Here is a 19,831-nt window from a genome sequence, read left to right on the forward strand (position 1 = left end):
ACCAGAGAGAAAAGCCCATAGACATAGGTCTAATCTTATGGAGTACCTGAAAGAGAGGCAGGAGGCACCTGGGACATTCTACAAGGCTGACACACTGGTTGCAGACATTTTTGTGATCTTCTGCTATGCTGTTGTCAGTGCTAGTGGATGCCACTTTGGACTCCTCCCTCTAGCATACTAGTGCAAAGGGATATGCTCTGCTGAGAGCCTCATAAATCCGTATGCATTGGCTGGACCTCCCAGGCAGATAGATAATAGCCCAGCCAAAAAGCTTGTCCACAACAGGCACAGGCTAGGTCTCACATCTAGCCATGCCAAGAGCTAGCCATGCCCAACATTATGCCCACTGCAGTTGCAGCCAAGCCACAATAGAAGAGTACACACAGCCTACACAGAGAACACTCCTGGAGCACCTGGCTCTGGTAACCAGAAGAAATTGTACTGCTGGCCCCCATGGAATATTTCCTACCTACAGACACTTCTTTAACACAAGTAGATGCAGCCAATCTCCCTCATACATAAAAACAAACAAGATAATTAAGTAAAATGAGGAATAAAGGAATATTATACAAATGAAAAAAGAAGAAAAAAACCTCTGAAAATATCTGAACGAAATGGAAGTAAGCAATCTATCCAATAAAGAATAAAAAGTTAGGTCATAACCCGAAGTCTGAAAAAATATAAGAACACAGTGAGAACTTCAACAAAGAGATAGAAAATATAAGAAAGTACCAACCAGAGATGAAGAATACAAGAACTGAAATAAAAAGTAAATTTTGTTGAGAGTTTTTTTCATAAATATGTTGAATTTTGTCAAATACTTTTTCTGCATCTATTGAGTTGATCATATGATTTCAATCTTTCACTTGATTAATGTGTTGTATTTTGTTGATTGATTCATGGTGTTAAAGCATCTTTGCATCCAATGAATGAATTCTCACTTGATCATGGTGTACAATCTTTAAAAATACATTGTTAAATTTTCACTGCTTGTATTTTTGAATTTTGTTGAGGATTTTTGCATCTATGTTCATCAGGGATGGTGGCGTGTGTGTGTGTGTGTGTGTGTGTGTGTGTGTGTGTGCGCGCGCGCGTACCTATTTTGAGTGTCTTCACTTGGTTTTGGTATTAGGGCAATGCTGGCCTCGTAAAATTAATTTAGAAGTGTTCCTTCCTCCTTGAATTTTTGGAATAATTTCAGAAGGACAGTCATTATTTCTTCTTTAAATGCTTTGTAGAATTCACTTGTGAAGCCATCTGGACCAGGATTTTTGTTTGTTGGTAGTTTTATGATTATTGACTCAATTTTATTACTAGTAATCAGTCTATTCAGACTGTTTTTCATGATTCAGTCTTGAACAATTGTGTGTTTCTAGGAATTTATCTATTTCTTCTAGTTTGTCTAGTTTTTTGTCATGTAAGTGTTCATAGTACTCCATTATGATCCTTTGCATTTCCATGGTATTGGTTGTAGTTTCTGTTTTATTTTTTATTTTATTTGGGTGGCCTTCTATCATTTTTTCTTAACAAGTTGGGATTAAGGTTTATCAAACTTATTTATGTTTTCAAAGAACTAGTTCTGGTTTCACTGATCTTTTTTATTTATTTTAGTTTCTATTTTATTTACTTCAACTATGAGCTTTATAATTGTCTTTTTTTCCTACTAACTTTGGGCTTTTTTTTCTGTTTCTAGTTCATTTAGATATAAAGTTAGATCGTTTGAGTTTTTTTTTAATCTCTTGAGGTAGTCATGTATTGCTATGAGCTTTCTTCTTAGAACTTCTTTTGCTGTGTTCCATATAGTTTGGAACATTGTTTGAATTTTCATTTGTGTCAGGCTTTGACCTCTTCGATTTCTTCATTGACCCCTTGGTTATTTAATGGCATGTTGTTTAGTCTCCATGTGTTTGTGGTTTTTTTCCTAGTTTTCTTCTTGTTGGTTTGACCCCTTTATCATTATGTTATGTCATTTTTTGTTTTGTTTTGTTTTTACTACAGGATTTGTTTTAAAGTCCATTTTGTCTGATAGACATATTGCTATCATAGCTTTTCATTTTCATTAGAATGGGATACCTTTTTCCATACATTCACTTTCAGTCTGTATGTGTATTTGAGGTGAGTCTCCTGTAGGCAGCATATACATGGGATCTGTTTTATTTTTCCATTCAGTCACCCTACATCTTTTGATGAGAGCATTTAGTCCATTTACATTTTACATTTAAAGTAATTATTGATAGGTATGTACTTATTGCCATTTGGCTAATTTTTATAGCTGTTTTTGTAGTCTCCCTTCCTCCTTTTCTCTTTCTTTCTTCTCCTTATCTCTTCCCTTATAGTCTTTTTTTTTGGTGGTATGTTTAGATTTTTTTCTCATTTTCTTTTGTGCATTTACTGTTTTTATTTGTAGTTACTGTGATGTTCACATACAACATCCTAGGTACATAACAATCTCTTTTATCTTGATAGCAACTTAAATTTGAACACATTCCAAAGCTTTACATTTTTACTGCTGCCCAGATTTAATATTTCGATGACACATTTTAATCTTATTTTTATGCATCCCTAATTATTGTATTTTCAATTAATTTTACTACTTTTGTCTTTTACCCATTATACTTGCTGTATATGTGATTGATCTGCTGCTATAATTATTTACTTCTTCCGGTGTGGTTGTTATGTTATGTTTTTTTTTCTCATTAATACCTTTCCTTTTTATCTTATAGAAGTCTGTCTGGGGTTGTATGGCCTGAGAGATTTAGACAATTTAAGGGGACAATGGAGGCCATGGTGTAGACCAGTACTCACCTCAGGAGAAGCAGGGACAACCATTGGTGTTAAGAGATAGTGAACCTCAGACTGTTCTAGGCAAAATGAATGTGAAAGAGTAGATAAATTGGTCCAATACAAGTATATATCAGTTCATGCAGTAAACTGTGACACTGAGAAGCTAACTATGAAAACTTTCTACTTTGTAAAAGCAGTTTCTTGTACCACAACTTTCTAATGTATACCACTTAATCCTGCTATACATTGTACTCCCACAGATGATGAGTCTATGAATGTCACTTTATCTCTTTTCCTTTTTCTCAAAACCAGGCCTATAGAATTTCTCCATTCCTGAAGGTGTTTTCCAAAGAGACCCGGAGAATCATCTAATTGTAGGCTAGGCCAACACTTTTACTGACACCTTTCTGTCAATTCCGCTAGGAGTAGTCCTCGCTCATGTTTAACACCTAGATTTTGGTGTTGATATACATGGTTTCTGGTATGCCTTTGGCTGTGCCTGTAGCTTTGGTATGCATCAGCAATAATGACTTTAATTCATTTCTACTTTAATTCTCTTCAGAAAAGTTCCCTAGGTCACATTATTTAAGGCTGATGGTTGCCTTCTAAGCTTGCTTTTGTTAAATGCGAGACTCACAGAGATATTGCAAGCCCTAAGAGAAATGCTTTGGCTGATCCTGTATTCTATCCTCTCTTCAGACAGAGTCTAAATGAGTTCCCAATTTTAAATTTTAAAAACTTGTTATTACTTGTCCTACTGATGATGGCCATTCTAACAGGTGAGAGATGGTATCTCATCATAGTTTTGATTTGCATTTCCCTAATATCTAGTGAAGTTCTGCATCTTTTCATATATCTGTTGGTTATTTGTATGTCTGTCTTCTTGGGAGAAGTGTCTGTTCAGGTTCTCTGACGATTTTTTAATTGGATTGTTTGTTTTTTTAATTGTCGAGTTGATGTTGAGATTATTATGCTAAGTGAAATAAGTCAGACGAAAAAGTTGAGAACCATATGATTTCACTCATATGTGGGATATAAAATTGAAAGCAACAAATGAATAAGACAAACAGAGAATTATTGACACAGATAACAGTTTAGTATTTACCAGAGGTAAGGGGGAAGGGGGTCAGATATATGGTGATGGAAGATTTGACTTTGGGTAGCAAACACACAATGCAATATGCATATGACATATTATTGAATTGTCCACCTGAAACCTATATAATTTTACTAACCAATGTCACCCCAAAATTTAATAAAAAAAGAAAAAGTAGTAAAAACTTGACATTTTCACAAAATGAAGCTCCTAAATTTAAAAGAGAACAGTATGGAAGGGTAGAATTATACATAGTATCTCAATAATCTGTGGTATTCCCCGAAAGGCTGCCTATTTGTTTAACAGATATTACTGCCAGAGCTTCCTTAAGTATATAATTATCATTATATATGAGCAAAGGAGTAACGATACTAACAGAAAAATGTGATTGGCATGCTTCATATTTTCCCCAAATAACTCAGGATCGTTGTTTAATGTACTCTGCCACACCCAAAACATGAGTAAACCTGTAAATAATTTAGGTCATGTCTTAACTGTCTTGGTCTCTTCCTGAGCCTTCAACTAACTACCACTTAATCAGTTTCCAATAGTTAACTCATAATTAATGTTACATTTCCCGTTATTTGTTTTCTGGATAGATTGAACTCTTTCCATGTCAAAAGTTAAACATCAACATCAGGAAATATCAAGTGACAGATGCACTCATTTCCCTAGAAAGTTTATAAAATATATCAGAATTTTGCAGACTCCATGCTGCCCCTTTAATCTCCAGAGTATAAGAACAGTCAAAAAAATTGAAAAAGAAGACAAGTTAGATAAAATGTTTGTTAAAACAAATTTTAAGTGGCCTGAAGCACTTTAGTTTGTTCTCAGGGGCATGGGAACAATCCCAAAGAAAATGGAAACCTGAGATCATACAAAATTGTCATGCAAATATTGATAAATGAAATTACTCTCAATTTACCTTCTCAATACAGATCAACGTCATGAATAATTATGCTGTAAATTATTACAGATTCCTTACAATTAGTGAGAACATGAGGGTTTTGGAAATAGAAATTAAAAAACAGCTATGATAAGCACATTCAAATATTACTCTTGCCTGCATGCTTGTTGCTCAATTAGTGTGTGATATAATCAATGTATATGTTTACAAAACAAAGCAACTATGGAAACCAACTTAAACAGCATTCAAGGTGCTATAAAATCTTTGAAAGTCACACCAGTCAGTTGGAATACTGGCCCTTTCTTTCTACATCAGGGACTGTTTGGAAGACCTATCTCAGAGGAATAATGTTGTTTATGCTATTGGTTTCTATTTTGAGAAAAATGTTACCTTGAATGCTCTGCAGGCAAGTAGAACAAACTGGCAAAAATGAAAAGTAAACCAAATGTAAGCACAAATTGAAAAGAAGAAAATACTTTGAAATTACTCTTATCTAAATACCCATAGGAATAATTTGTTTTTATGGAAGTACATTTTAGTTTACAATACCTATTCAACCATTTCGAAAATTAGTTTTCTCTCAGGCTTCTGGTCAAGATGGCAAAGTACATGCTGTGCTCATCTCCTCTCACAACCATACCAAAATTACAACTAAGTTACAGAACAGCCATCATTGAGAGTCACCTGAGGTCTGGCTGAACAGAAGTCCTACAACTGGGGACACACAGAAGAGGCTACCTCGAAACTGTAGGAGGGCTGGCAATGTGGAAAGGGCCGGTCCTACACCTGCACAAGGAGGGACATTTGGTTGCAGAGGCCCCCCTGAGATGTGAAGGGTCCTGGCCCCACACTGGACTCCTCAGCCTTGGGTTCCAGTGCCAGCAAGAGAAGTCACCACAACTTCTGGGTGTAAAAACAAGTGGAGAGTGTGGCTGAGATGGAGGGCTGGGGAAGCCACAGACACTCTTTTTTAAGGCCCTGAGCAGACTCACCGCTAATGGACTCTCTGGCTCTGCACTCCAGCGCTGGGGCAGCAGCTTCAAAGGCACCAGGAACACATTGGGAGGGACTGAGTTGTCTGGCTTCAGGGTGAGGGCTGGAGGGGCTGCTTTTTCCCAAATAAAAGTGCGGGCAGGAGCCATTGTCCCTCTGTTGAGCTCTGCCCTCTCTCGGCATGCGGGCGGCCGCCATATTTCAGTGTCCATCAACCGAGCTGACCATGCGCCCACCCACTTCATTCCCTGAGACCTCCCCCCTCCCAACTTGCAGGCCCACACGAGCAACTTCTAGTGGCTTTTCCATACAAACGGCCTGTATTAAGAGAGGAGAGGAGACACACGAAAACTATAAAGGAAAGGGCTTGCAAAAATGACCGACTCAGCTGGTTAAAGTCCTTTCCTGACCGCCCTCTCCCCCCTCCAGGACTTTCCAGCTAACATGTTTTCCCACAGCTGCCTCCCCCACATCAAGGACCCTCCAGCTTACATTTGTTGATTCACAGCTTGTTATCTAACTAATGTTCTTCCTTATCTCTGTAGCTGTGTAGGAATAACAAGTTTGTGTAAAACTGCTTGTTATGTTACAACTGGGGCTCAGCCTTTGGATAGGAATCCGCTGAGCCAGTGCCCACATCAATAAATGCTACTTTCTGCTTATAGCCTCAGTGTTCCCTCTCTATGAGAATCCTATAACAGTGTTGATAACAACAAGGCCGTTGGTTCTTCAAGGCAAAATGACTTGTAAATAGATAAGGCCAGTGGTCTGGAAATTCCTCCCCTATTACAGCCCCTCCACCCTGAGCTCCCCCTCCCATCCTGAGTCACGAAGTACACATACAACCTCAGACAAAGGAATCACACACTCCTTGCATGGACACTGCAAGGTTATATAAACTGTAATAAATCTAACCAAGGGGAGATCATGCATGGTGTTGTTAACCTGATGCACTCCATGGGCCAATAAATCCTCCTTCCTCTAACAAAGTTCTCTGAGTATCCAATTTCCTCCGTTGGGTGTTGCTTCCTGCAACATTATTGGCTCATGCTATGGACTTTCCTATAACCTCTTAAAGGCCCACAAACCCCAAACAAGAAGCATCTGACCATGGCGTGCCCCATACCTTTTGCTGAGCAGCCCCAAGCTGGGCACTAGTGGCAGCTGGCCTCGGTTTGCATTTTGGTCTCTCGAGGCACCTGCAAGCCCAGCGTGGGTGGCAGCCATATGTGGATTGCTTAGTGGCTCATGCCAAGTGACCATGGGCAGGGCACAGGCGACAGCTGAACTTGATCTGTGGCAGGGCTCCTCCCAAGAGGCCTCGGCCTACATATCTGGTGGCTGGCTTTAGTTTGAGCTGGAGCATCACCAGGAGTCACATCTGAGGATGACACACCCAAAGGTCAGATTGGGCAGGCACCAGATCCCTGCCAAAGCGAATCGTGCTCCAAAGGGTCAGTCCCGGCACAACAGCTCTTTCAGTGGTCATGATCAATCAACCCGCGGGTCAATCACTCCCTTTGAAGTACAAGCAGCAACCAAGGCCCAACCACAACAGGAGGGCACACATAACCCATACAAGGGACACACTTGGAAAGCCCAGCTCAGGTGACCAGGGAGATTGTGCCACTGGGCCGCACAGCACACCTATTACATAAGCCAACTTTACTAAGACTGGGAGACATAGCAGTCCTACCTAATATGTAGAAACAAACACAGGGAGGCAGCCAAAATGATAAGACAAAGAAACATGTCCCAAATGAAACAACGGAAAAAGCTCTAGAAAAATAACTAAACAAAATGGAGACAAGCAATCTACCAGATGCAGAGTTCAAAACCTTGGTTATAAGGATGCTCAATAAACTTAGGGGAAGAGTGGATGAACTCAGTGAGAACTTTAAGAAAGAGATAAAAACATAAAAATGGAGATTAAAATAAAATAAAAATGATCCAATCAGAAATGAAGAATATAGCAATTGAAATGAAGAATACCTAAGGAGGAATCAACAGTAGATTAGATGAAGCAGAGATCTGAATCAGCGATTCAGAAGATAAGGTAGCAGAAAACACCCAATCAGAACAACAAAAAAGAAAAAGAATGAGGATAGTTTAAGGGGCCTCTGGGACAACATCAAGCAAACCAACATTTGCATCACAGTGGTACCAGAAGGAGAAGACAGAGAGCAAGGGATTGAAAATCTATTTCAAGAAATAATGACAGAAAATGTCCCTAACTTCATGAAAGAAATAGACACACAAGCCCGGAAAGTGCATAGGGTCACAAACAAGATGAACCTAAAGAAGCCCACAGCAAGACCCATCATAACTAAAATGCAAAAGTTTAAATACAATGAGAGAATCTTAAAAGTAGCAAGAAAAAGCAATTAGTTACCTGCAAGGGAGCTGTCATAAGACCGTCAGCTGATTTCTTAACAAATGTTGCAGGCCAGAAGGGACTGACATGAAATATTCAAGGTGATAAAAAGCAAAGATCTACAACCAAAATGACTCTCTCTGGCAAAGCTATCACTCAGAGTCAAAGAACAGATAAAGAAAGAACTTCTCAGATGAGAAAAAGCTAAAGGAGTTCATTACCAGCAAACCAGTATTACAGGAGATGTTGGAGGGACTTCTTTAAGAAGAAAAAGGGGAAAAAAGATAAAAAATATGAATAATAAAATGGCAATAAATATATATCTATCAACAATTACTTTAAATGTAAATGGATTACATGCTCCAATCAGAATATAGGGTAGCTGAACGGATAAGAAAGAGAACCCTTACATATGCTGCCTATAAGAGACTCACTTCAGACTGAAAAATGTACAGGGACTGAAAGCAAAGGAATGAAAAAAGATGTTTCATGAAAATGGAAACAAACAAACAAAAAAGTTGGGGTAGCAATACTTACCAGACAAAACAGACTTTAAAACAAAGGCTATAGCAAGAGACAAAGAAGGACCCAGTGATCCCACTTCTGGGCATGTATCCCAAGAAGCCAAAAACATTACTTTGAAGGGTCACGTGCATCCACATGTTCATTGCAGCATTATTTACAGTAGCCAAGATATGGAAGCAACTTGGTTGTCCATCAACAGATGACTGGATTAAGAAAAGGTGATATACGCATAAATAGTACTCAGTCATAAAAAAGTATGAAATCTTGCCATCTGTGATGACATGGGTAGACTTAGAGAGTATCGTGCTTGCTGCGTGGAGTAAGTCAGACAGAGACAGACAAGTGGAATCTAAAGAAGAAAATAAACAAATTAGAAACAAATTTATAGATACAGAAAACATTCTGATGGTTGCCAGATGGGAGGGGGTTGAAGGTTGAAAAAGGTGAAGAGATTAAGAAGAACACATTGCCAGTTAGAAAATATTCACGGGGATGTGAAGTACAGCATAGAGAATATAGTCAATAATATTGTAATAACTATGTGTAGTGTCAGGTAGGTACAAGATATATGAGAGTGAGCACTTTGCAAGTTATATAAATGTCTAATCACTATGTTGTACACCTGAAAGCAGTATAATATTATATTCAAACTAATTATAAAATTTAAAAAATTATTTTTAAAAATTAAATATTTTTAAAAAATGAATTACGATGGAAAGAATATTTTTATTAAAAGAAAACTAATATCAATAGGACCAGTGGGATCTTTGCATAAGCTCCTGAAGGAGGAAAACTGTGCAGTACTTAATGATAATAGGCAGATTCTTTTAATGCCAGTCTCTTTGTGGCAGGGAGTAAATGATGATCAATTCTATTACTGTGAATGTCACTTTAAGGGTTGATGAGAAAATACTGTAATTCCACACTGAAAAGACCCCACAGAAGGAATGAGTCTGTTTCCTCTGTTCTTTACTTTTAATAACTTCAGCTCTGACCAAAGTTGGCTGATTTTTAGAAGTTCATAAAAGCATAGCTGTCCATTATCATGAAGATAGAATATTCATGAAACCAAAGGGTTTTGAATGCCTCATTTGTAATACATTTACTTTGCTCTAAAATAAATTTTTCCCTTTCTCACAAAAAATATTTTTCTCTGGTCTTTGCAAACAATAAAAACATTATTGCCATGTATTTATATATAATATTTAAAATTACATATGGCATTTTATCTATTCCTGTTACAAATAATTATAATTATATAATATATATTATAAAATACATAAAATATAATATATTTTATAATGTATATTATAAAATATATTATATATTTTATAATATATATAATATCACATAATTACATATTCACATATTTAAATGCATATTTCCACTCTTTAAGTGTGAAAAATACACACAGTATTTTCCAGATAGTCAGCAATACGAGTTTTCCAAATCATAGAGGAAATGGGCTATGTCACAGATTAATTGTAAAGTAACACTAAATGATATAGTATGTAATTCTGTATAACCTGACATTGTTTGTCTGGTTATTTAAAACTGTACATTATATTGTGCTTGCTTCGGCAGCACATATACTAAAACTATACACCAGAGAATCCAAAAGATTCCCTAATCTCAGGTTCTACCTGATGATTGACTCTCTCCTGTAATATTGCTGCAATTAAAGCCACATTTACACAACAGTTTCAGCAAGGAAGAGAATTCTTTATTTTGTTTCAATGTTGGGGTAAAATTATTTTTGGTTCCTTGAGTCTCTTATTTCCATGTGGAGCTTGAGTATTGATGGTAAATAGAAAGCAAGAGATGTAAGCATTATTGTCTATTTGGTTTCAGATATTTTCTTGAAATTAAACTTTTTCTTCATAAATCCATAGAAATAAAATGAAGATATAGAATAGTCATTTTTGGTAGTTTCCACATTTGAAAGATCTTCACTTCTGTTATTAGTAATCTTTATTGTGTTTAAAAGTAGGGCCATTAAATGAAATGAAACAAATTTTCAAAATGCTAATACATCCTAATTGACAAGATGATCAATTTCCTGGATTTTCTAATGACATAAACAGGAAGTTACAGAATACGTATAAAGGGAATCTCAGATCTATGCTATCCAACTTCATTACCACTTGTTCTTCATCCTTTTCAAAAGTAAGAATTTTATAACCAGTTGTTTTGCTAAAACGTGGTTTTCCCTTAGAATTGAAATATACTAAAGTTAGTTTGAACACGATATTTCTTAGAAATTTTAAACAAACCAAATTGTCACATGAATGATTGAAAGTATTTTGCTTGAAAATTATATAATGGCTGTTGAAGACAACATGTAATGGAAAGCCAAAGTTGTAACCTGACCACTTCCAGGAGTATTTTCCATCTTTGAGAATCTTTTTACCACATCTCATGCTATACTCTTCAAGCTCTGTTTCATTGATGTCTTGGGGCCCAATTTCCCTATATTGTTCTGCTTTAAGCAAGGTAAACCATTGTTGTTTATAAACAGATGATAACCATTCAGAAGGTATCACAGTATCTTGCTCAATAACCTTTGTGGAGGCAAGGTCACAGATCATATGGTGAAACCTCAATTTTTTAAACACTGGTTGAAATGCTATACCTTCTGTGGTGTCAAGAAAGGCAATGGCATCAACAGCTTCCCTGTGTCTGGAAAACCATTGGTTTGCATGAACTAAAAGCTGTCTTATTGAACCTTTCCAAGCTGGGTTAAGACGAATGAACATCCACTCTTTAAGTGTGGTGTACACATCCATTTCCTTTTGCATTACTAATAAATTAGAAGAAGAAATAAGCATTTCCATGAGATCTATACTGAGTTCTTTGTACAGTTGAATACTTGGATGTGTCATCAAATTGTGGAGAAGCCATTCGAAGCACTCTGTCTTTATAGACAATAACCCATAGGTTTCTGCTGCTGCATAATAGCTACACACAGTTTTTGCATTAATTGTTTCCTTCATGGTCTCACCACACTGCCGAACTAACTTCTCTACTTGAAGCAGGCACGCTGTTGCCAAAATTCGTGGAACTCGAAGGGGCTCCCTTAAGACATATTCATCCCAATACAATGAGCCTAGTACGAAGTGCAGGGATTCTGTATCTATTCTCTGGTCATTAATCTCCAGGTCAATAATATCTATGTGAGATTTTTTCAAAGAACCTCTCAACACAGTTGCAAAATAGCCCGACTGCCATAAAAACATTTTGTGTAAACACCATACTTGCCCCAGGGCACGGATTTTAATGTCACTGTTTTCCCCAGTCAAAAATAAAGTTTCGTAAGCATACTGAGATGTGATCTTAGCCTTTTTACCACGCCTCGTGCCGACGTATTCTTGTCGATTCTCTTCTGGATCTAGAAAACTGCGATTGTTGTCAGACTCTGAGCCCAAGAACGTCCCACTGTTCCGCTCCCGTTTGCGTTTATGGCTGCCAGATGCGCGACTGGGGCCTGCCTGGTCTTCTGGCGGATGCAGATCAACTACTTCAGAATCAGGGCGTCTCAGCATCCGACTGCCCAAGGACCCCATAGATGAAAGCTTTCAGAGCCCCAAAAAGAGGCTGCTTCAGAGACTTCCTTGCTATGATATTGCTGAGGCCCGCCACCTCCGTGTAGTCTCACCTGGACCCGCTGGCTGGCGCAGTCACAAACGTAACAGAGGCCCTACATTCTTCATTGTGCTCCCACCCCCACCCCCACCCCCACCCCCACCCCAGCCCCACCCCTATGGCCCCACCCTCTGCCTTCAGTCGTCCATTGATACTGGCCCCTTGCCAGGGCCTCAGCCTCCAGGTTTTCCTTGAGAATTTTTTTTAAGGGAAAGGACTGGTCTAAAGGCTTTTTGATCAGGGTGTTAAAGATTGTACACATTCACGCTCCCAATTCCAGCAGTATTCAATGTAACCATTTACTTAAAACATTTAGCAATTAAAAAAATGAACAGTAATATCTCATTATTTTATTTGTCTTTGATTACTAGAGGGGGGAGATTTCAAAAATTTTTTGGTAAGCTACATCTTCATATTAGCTGATTTCTGAAAGGTTTACATATACTTTCTCCTTATTGATTGCTACAAGCTTCTTATAAGGCAAAACTAGACAATGCTTGTCATGTATATATATACACACATACACATACATATACATATATATTTAATGTATTACACATGTTATATATAAAACATCTTTCTTTTAACTATTTTCATTTACCATTTAATTTTTATGGGATTCTTTGCTGTAAAGATGTTTTCATTCTTGGGCCAAATCAAATTTTCCAAATATAGGTTTTGACATCTCTGCTTAGAAAGCCTTCCCTTATCTGGAATTAGATAAATACTGTTCTATATTTCCTTGCTTAACTTCATGGTATTATTTAATCTTTTTAAAATTCCAAATATTAAAGTTTAATGCACTTGCAAATTGTCATGATTTGAAATAACAGTGGCATGACACAAAAAAGTGTGTACATTATAAGATAAATATTTAAAATAGAAAAAGTACACATATGTAACTGCATGCATAGAGAAAATATTGAAAGAAATAGATAATACTCTACCATATCTTATCTTTGGATATTGAGTATTATAGGTACTGTCAGAACTAAGCCCAGGCATCAGGTACAGTGGGGCCTATAAATAGTGAGTGAGTGGTCTTCTCCATCCTTGTTATCTGCAGTTTGTGTGGCTCTTGTGCCCTCTTCATCCAATGAAAGCTCCTTTCCCCCTTCAGTAAGCGAAACAATTCCTCTCACTTCCAAAGAATAGGAATAATGTGCATGGACAAAGATAATGAAATATGCAAGATTATTTTTATAGAATTATTTTTGTCTGTTTCATTCACTGTCAGAACCCCAGCAACTAAAACAGTGTCTGCTGGATTCCTATTAAATATTTGTAGAATTAGCGAACATATATTTTGCCCCAACTATTGGATGAATATAATTAGTTTACATATATTTTCCATTTATAAACTTGAGACATTTTATGTCCTGCTTATAGAAGGCATGGTTCTTGATTTACAAAACTATTAAAGCCCTTTTAGTCTTTGAACATCCCCAAATTGTTTTTAAGAGGTTCCCTATCATCTGGGATACAGTTGCATGTCAATTGCCTTTGTAAACACATTAACTCTATGTCTATATAGGAGTACTCAGACACAAGGTACTTCTTTGTTTACGCATCTGCATTATTCACTCTTTGGTTGCTCTCAGACATCTGATTTTGGCTGTACCTAAGTAACCTTTCTTAGAATTAGGGATGCCTTTCTGATTCCCAATGGTAGGTGAACAGGATAAATCTGTGAAGAGAGTAAAGAATTTACTACACTCAGTCTTAAAGGGGCATCTTATCCATAGTGTTAGAACTGACCCTAGCTCACAGCAGCAACACAAGTTACTGTCTTGCTACCCTACTGGAGGGAGAGTCATTTCTTTCTCTAATAATTCTTGTCTCAGGTCTTCTCCAATCCATACTGACAAAGGTTTAAACTGTGGTAGTGCTTAGTACCTGCTAAAGAAGAGGTAAAAGAAGGAAGCAATTTGTGAAAAATGGGGTAATGACAGCAGCTTTGAAAAAGCAGTAGAAGTTGTTGTATAAGGGTTTGAATAAACACATTGTCAGGAACACAACCAGACAAAAAACCAGTTCCCCTGCTAAAGTTTCTTTGTTTCAGAGATGTCTGGTTGATATAGATATCTGATTGTTCACCCTTTTGTTTTTTCCCTTTTTGCACTTTAATTCCTGCTCTTATGTTTTAAATTCACCAATAAAGAGTGAACTCATGAAACCCTAGGCCTCATACACTCAACTCCAATAACAGTACAGCCCCGGGTCTGTTCTCTCTTTCCCTACCTGTCTGTGACTTCATTGTATGACCCCAAGCATGCTGTGTACCCTCCAGAACCTACAAGTACTAAACTTTTTTTTCAGTTTCGTGATGATTATTGCCAAGAGCATGTTACCACCATAATTGGGACCACAAGGGCCAGTCCAATCACAACATTGGTTAAAAAAGAGCACATGTCTAAGTGCGATGCTCACTTGGGCTTAGGTGAGTACCCCAGACATGTCTAGTTGAGAGCATCGCCATCCATATGCTGAGTTCCACACAGGGCAAATGGGTGTAGTCAGCAGGATTGCAAGATTTCCCTTGTGATTAACTGAGGGGAACGCCCTTTAGCTGCAGCTGTTTTACTAACATCATCTGGAAAAGGAGCATCACTTGTCAGAGGTGCATTTTCCTGCTATACACTTCCATTTATTGCCACTGTCATAAGTGGTATCCATTCCAAAATTTCACTGCTGCCATAGTAATTCAATACTCTCCCCTGAGCAGCATGATCAAGGCAAAATAGTTTAACAAGATGATGAAATTAGACTACTAGTTCTAAAGGCCTCAATTGTATGTGACGGTCCCCCGTGTTTGGAGGCAAAGGAGTGTGAAGGGGGGTGGACTGGGTTGCAAGGTTATCGTCACTGTTCAAGGAAAGGCTGAAGGCTAAAGGCACATGGAAAGGACATTCTAATAGTTAAGTAGAACGCAAGATCTAGCCTGTGACCACTGAGTTGGTGGATCTTACCTGGACTGCATGTGCTAAAATAGAGTAGTGAACTAGCCTTGCAACAGAAAACCAAATGGCATCCTGAAAGGGGAAAAGCGACAGAGGCCTATGGTCTCTGTGTCACCACTTTATTTGCTGCTGTTGCTCTCTGTCCCCTGACCCAATGGGATATTGTGGGTCCAATTTCTGGTGTGGTGTTGCTAAAAATAATGGACAATTATAAATGTCTTGAATATCTGCTGCCAGTACTCCTAAGAACTGTGAGGAGATACACCAGCTTATTGATAAATGCAAAACCACTGTGGAAGTTTTGTGGGTGTTGATCAGTGCCGCGGCATACCAACATACCAAGCTTCTGGTATTGTGTTCCAGAGGCGTAAAGGCTTTCCCCAAAGACTCAGTGCATAAATCCTGGGGAGGTAAATTGGGACACCCTAGAAAGAAAAGTGGCCTTCTATGAAAACGGTTCACAGGGATATCATCTACAAATTTTCTGATAACAACGCGTAAGATTAAAGTAACAAGAAAAAATAACCAAATAGATTTAAAAAAAAAACCTATAACTTAACTGAAATAATTTTTAGTTCATAAACAGGAGCTACAGCAGCAGCAGATGCAGTAGCAAGCCTGAATACCTGTACCTTCTATAAGACAAAGAATAAAGTGTAACTTGTTATTATGTCACCCTTCCGAGACCTAAACTATGAAGATAACCTTTGGGTGAAAGAAAGTTCAAGGTCTGATATGGTGCTTGTTTATGTCTATCTTATCCAAAACAGGATTTTTGTAAGATGATGGTATAACTTTGAGCCTGGTGTAGAATTGGGACTTACTTACTATTCCCAAGAGACAGGAGGAACAGCGTCAGGAATGGGAGGACTTGGCAAGGGAGGTTCTTTCCTCTAATTATAAGAGCTGCAGTGGTTTTCTGTCTGTCAGTTAACATGCATGCGGCTTGCAGATTTGGTGCAGGCGGTGAATATAAGGCATGTTGCCTGAGGGGTGAAAGCACCAGAATCATTTGCAATGAGAGCAGGTGGCAAAAGACCACGTTGCGCTCTTGGTGTCAGTTTCTGTCCACAGAGCGTGTGACCCAGACTTCGACAGGATCGATGGGGACCACGTTAGGTGGCTGGGACACACTGCACTCTCTGGCAAAAAGTATCATATCCGAATTGCTGGAAGTTGCCAATTCAACCCCCATTCAGGTGTCCCTTCCCCTGGTTCAATATCTCCAGGAGCTCTGAACAGTAGCTGACGTTGGCCCTTTAATCAGCTCTGGTGCTAAGGCATCAGGCTGTAGCCTTTTAACAGACGTGGCTGGAGGAACTTTCTTTACAGCATTTCCTAAGCCCCAATAAGGAGCCAGCCCTCTTCAATTTTCAGCCCAATTTATTTTTCTAACTCCCTTGGCAGTAACTTTCATCTGCTCTCACAAGGTAGGGAGTTGTGAAAGAGCCCATAGATGCTGGTTAGGTGTGTAAACTTAGGGACTTAAGGAATGGAGCCACTTTGCATCTAATTGCTAATATTTACACATGCCTGGTTGGGCACCGTTGTCCAGCATGAGTAGCCTTTTGATGTCCTGGTCTACCGCTCTTGAGCAACAGTTGACCACTGCACAGGTACCACCTTGTTCAGCTAGGATGTAATCCAAAGCAATTCTATTATCCAATACAACTCTGGCCAGAATCTAAGGCCTCCTTTTGAGATGCTATGGCTTGAGTGGCCTCGTTGGCCATTATTCCTAAAGTCATTGACTAATTTCTAATCATGTGTTCATGGTCTCCTTTCTCCTCCCAAAAAGATAAGGTCCTACCAGACATTGACCAGAAACCCTCTTCCTGATAGCCAGGTAGATAATAGTCAGAATATTGGGGAGCTTCTTTTTTGAGTCAGTCAAATTTAAAGGAACCTAATTAAAATTTTTATGTGCAAAGGACATGGTTTAAAACAAGTGGAATGTTAGAAATACAGGCAAGTAAAGGATGCACAATAGCGAGGGTGCATTACTTATCTTTTGTTAGTTGTCTTCTAAACAGTAACTTGAGATCTGTTAGGGGTTTACATGAGTATCCCTACTGTAGGGGCACAGCTATGGCCAGAACAGGAGCATTTCTCCCTCTGATTTCGGGAAGCTTTCTGAATACATTTTTGTCAGTGGTGGGGCTATCCTGGGCGATCTTAAGAAGAGTTGGATCGATTTAACAGAAGCATGATTTATTAAAAAGAACCTGTAGGGTCCCACCTACTTGGGCTCAAGCTAATCATCAGGGTGTTTGTTTTTCCGTGATTTTACTAATACCCGGTCTCTGGGACTAATATGATAGAGAGGTACATCTGTTGGGTACATCATCCTGCTAGAAGCAAACTTATGAATAACTATTAAAGTCAGACCTAAGAACTGTCTGTAAATGACAAAAACCTTAAAATGACATGGTTATAGATCTGATTATAATGCAATTGACAAAGAAATTGGATTTTCTCTGTAACATATAAGATTTTAAGATAGCAACCAAAATTACAAATAATCCAAGAAAACTATCTCCTTTGTAGCAGAAAGAGAAAACCAAACTCTAATTTTGCTCAGCTCATTTTTGATATTTAATCTCACGTACTTCATTACATTTACTTCAATCTTATTCACCTTGAGCACACATAAAAGTTTCCTTTCTCAAGATTCCTTTTCTACAAACCTTCTACAATTTTCCTTTTTTTACATTTGGATTTTGTTCTGTTTTTTCCCCCCTCTTTCCTTCTCCTGTGGTTTGTGTGTTTTCCTATCTGGCATTTTTATGCCGGTTTCCACATTGAGTAAGTCTGTGCATGAGATCTTTAAGAGCAGGTTTTCATTTCCCTGCAGTTCTATAGTCTTTCTTGATGTATTCCCCGTTGGTGTTCAAAAGCAGGTGTTCTGGGGGGCTTGTCTCTCCTGTGCAAAATCTAAGGGTTGAAGTGACTGATGTAGAGCTCAAATCCTTTACTCCTTAGGGAAACATTCTGTACCTTTGAGATCCCTCCTGACCATGGCACTTTTCAGTTGGGCTGTGTTTTTGTTTGTTTGTTTGTTTGTTTTTTGAATAGGAAGACTGTATCCCTGCCTCTTCTATCTTTCTTGGTGCTGTCTATTGTCGCAGAGGCTGTGTTCATCCTTTGTCCAGGCCCCCTTCAAAGGGAATTCTTTCATATGTAATTGTAGATTTGTTGAGTCTATGGGAGGTGAACTCAGAATCTTTCTACACCTTCTTGAACTCCCCTGATGCCATAACATTTCTATATTTAGAGATAAATATACATTTCAAATGAACATGTAGATTTTAAGATATTAAATGTAACAAAATAGTCATGAAATCTTGTACACTAAAGACCAATTTTTTTAAGTAGAAATCCTGAAATTGGTAATTATCTAAAGTTTCTGAATCATGGTTTCTAAATATATATTTTTAAAAAGCTTCGAAACAGCTGCATTGTAAAGAAAGCAGAGAGTCACACGTATATCTAGGGCAAAATGTGACACACGGGAAGTCAACAGACAGAGGCTACTGATTCATATACTCTGCTTTTCTGAAATATCCAAGAATCGTAATTATGAAGGTATTTTGGACAAGATATATTTTCTTCTTGAAAGATATCAGATTAGTCTGACGGATTAGATGGTTTACTTCCCAATGGAAGCACCACTTAACCAGTTTCCAGAGAAGATGAACAAAGTTCCCATGGCCATCTAAAAGATATAAACAATTTTTAAGTTTCCGAAATGAGACAAGTTGTTTATTTTTAGTTTCAAAATGTGTAGGTAGGAAAATGGCCACAATCCCTATTCCACAGTAAATTATTTAAATGCTATTCTAATATTCAACCTTCTATGAAGAGTGTACTATAGTGGAATAGTTCTGAACATAGGCTCTGAGTCAAGTCATCATTTTCTTAGCATTCAAGACAAAATGGAAAATTAATATTTTTTTCTTTTATTATATTTCCAGTTATTTCAGAACCAATTTTAACAATCAGTGTCAGTGATGAGAATTTTCTTAGATTATTGGACAGTATCTCCTAGGAGTCCACTCTGAATAAACATTTATTTTTTCATTTAATACTTTACTATCCCACATCTCAGAATCAAAAGACCTTGGCATAATACTTTATATGAACTTTTTTTTCCTGCAAAATCCTCAAGCTGCTAATATAGGAACAGGACTAATTTTTTTCTCTTAGAAACAAGGAGAATGAACTGATCATGAATTTTCCATAAAGTTTCAAGACATCATAAGATTGAGGACTTTATCGAGGACTTTATTATGTTCCTTGTTCTTTCCAAACATACTGCTAAACTACATGGAAACGTTTTGTTGGAAAAGGCAAGTGCTAAATGAGATATTCACAACACATGTATCTGTCAAATGACATATACAAAATGTATAATGAACTGCTACAGAAAATTAAGAAAAACCCAAACAACTCAGAATAAAATGGGAAAAAGACTTGAATAGGCACATCACATACACACAAAATGCAAATTAAACAAGTATATGCTACTGGACCCCAACAGAATCGATAAT

At 37.8% G+C, this 19,831-nt stretch overlaps 2 protein-coding genes across 2 annotated transcripts in view; both read right to left on the bottom strand.

Annotated features, from left to right (window-relative positions):
• The window catches only part of LOC107521500 (arfaptin-1), a 40,565-nt gene extending 34,366 nt beyond the window's left edge, over window positions 1–6,199 (bottom strand). The window contains exon 1 of the mRNA XM_016166254.2: window positions 5,780–6,199. Coding sequence (XP_016021740.1) covers window positions 5,780–5,978 — 199 coding nt within the window. The 5' untranslated portion in view covers window positions 5,979–6,199. The remainder of the gene's footprint in view (window positions 1–5,779) is intronic.
• A 4,531-nt stretch (window positions 6,200–10,730) lies between these two features.
• LOC107521530 (germ cell-less protein-like 1) lies at window positions 10,731–12,242 on the bottom strand. The gene has a single exon (XM_016166315.2). It carries the CDS (start codon window positions 12,240–12,242, stop codon window positions 10,731–10,733), a length of 1,512 nt encoding a protein of 503 aa, XP_016021801.1.
• Window positions 12,243–19,831: the final 7,589 nt, after the last annotated feature.

Source organism: Rousettus aegyptiacus, unplaced genomic scaffold (genome assembly GCF_014176215.1).
Source record: "Rousettus aegyptiacus isolate mRouAeg1 unplaced genomic scaffold, mRouAeg1.p scaffold_m13_p_9, whole genome shotgun sequence".
In the NCBI taxonomy this organism is placed as follows: domain Eukaryota; kingdom Metazoa; phylum Chordata; class Mammalia; order Chiroptera; family Pteropodidae; genus Rousettus; species Rousettus aegyptiacus.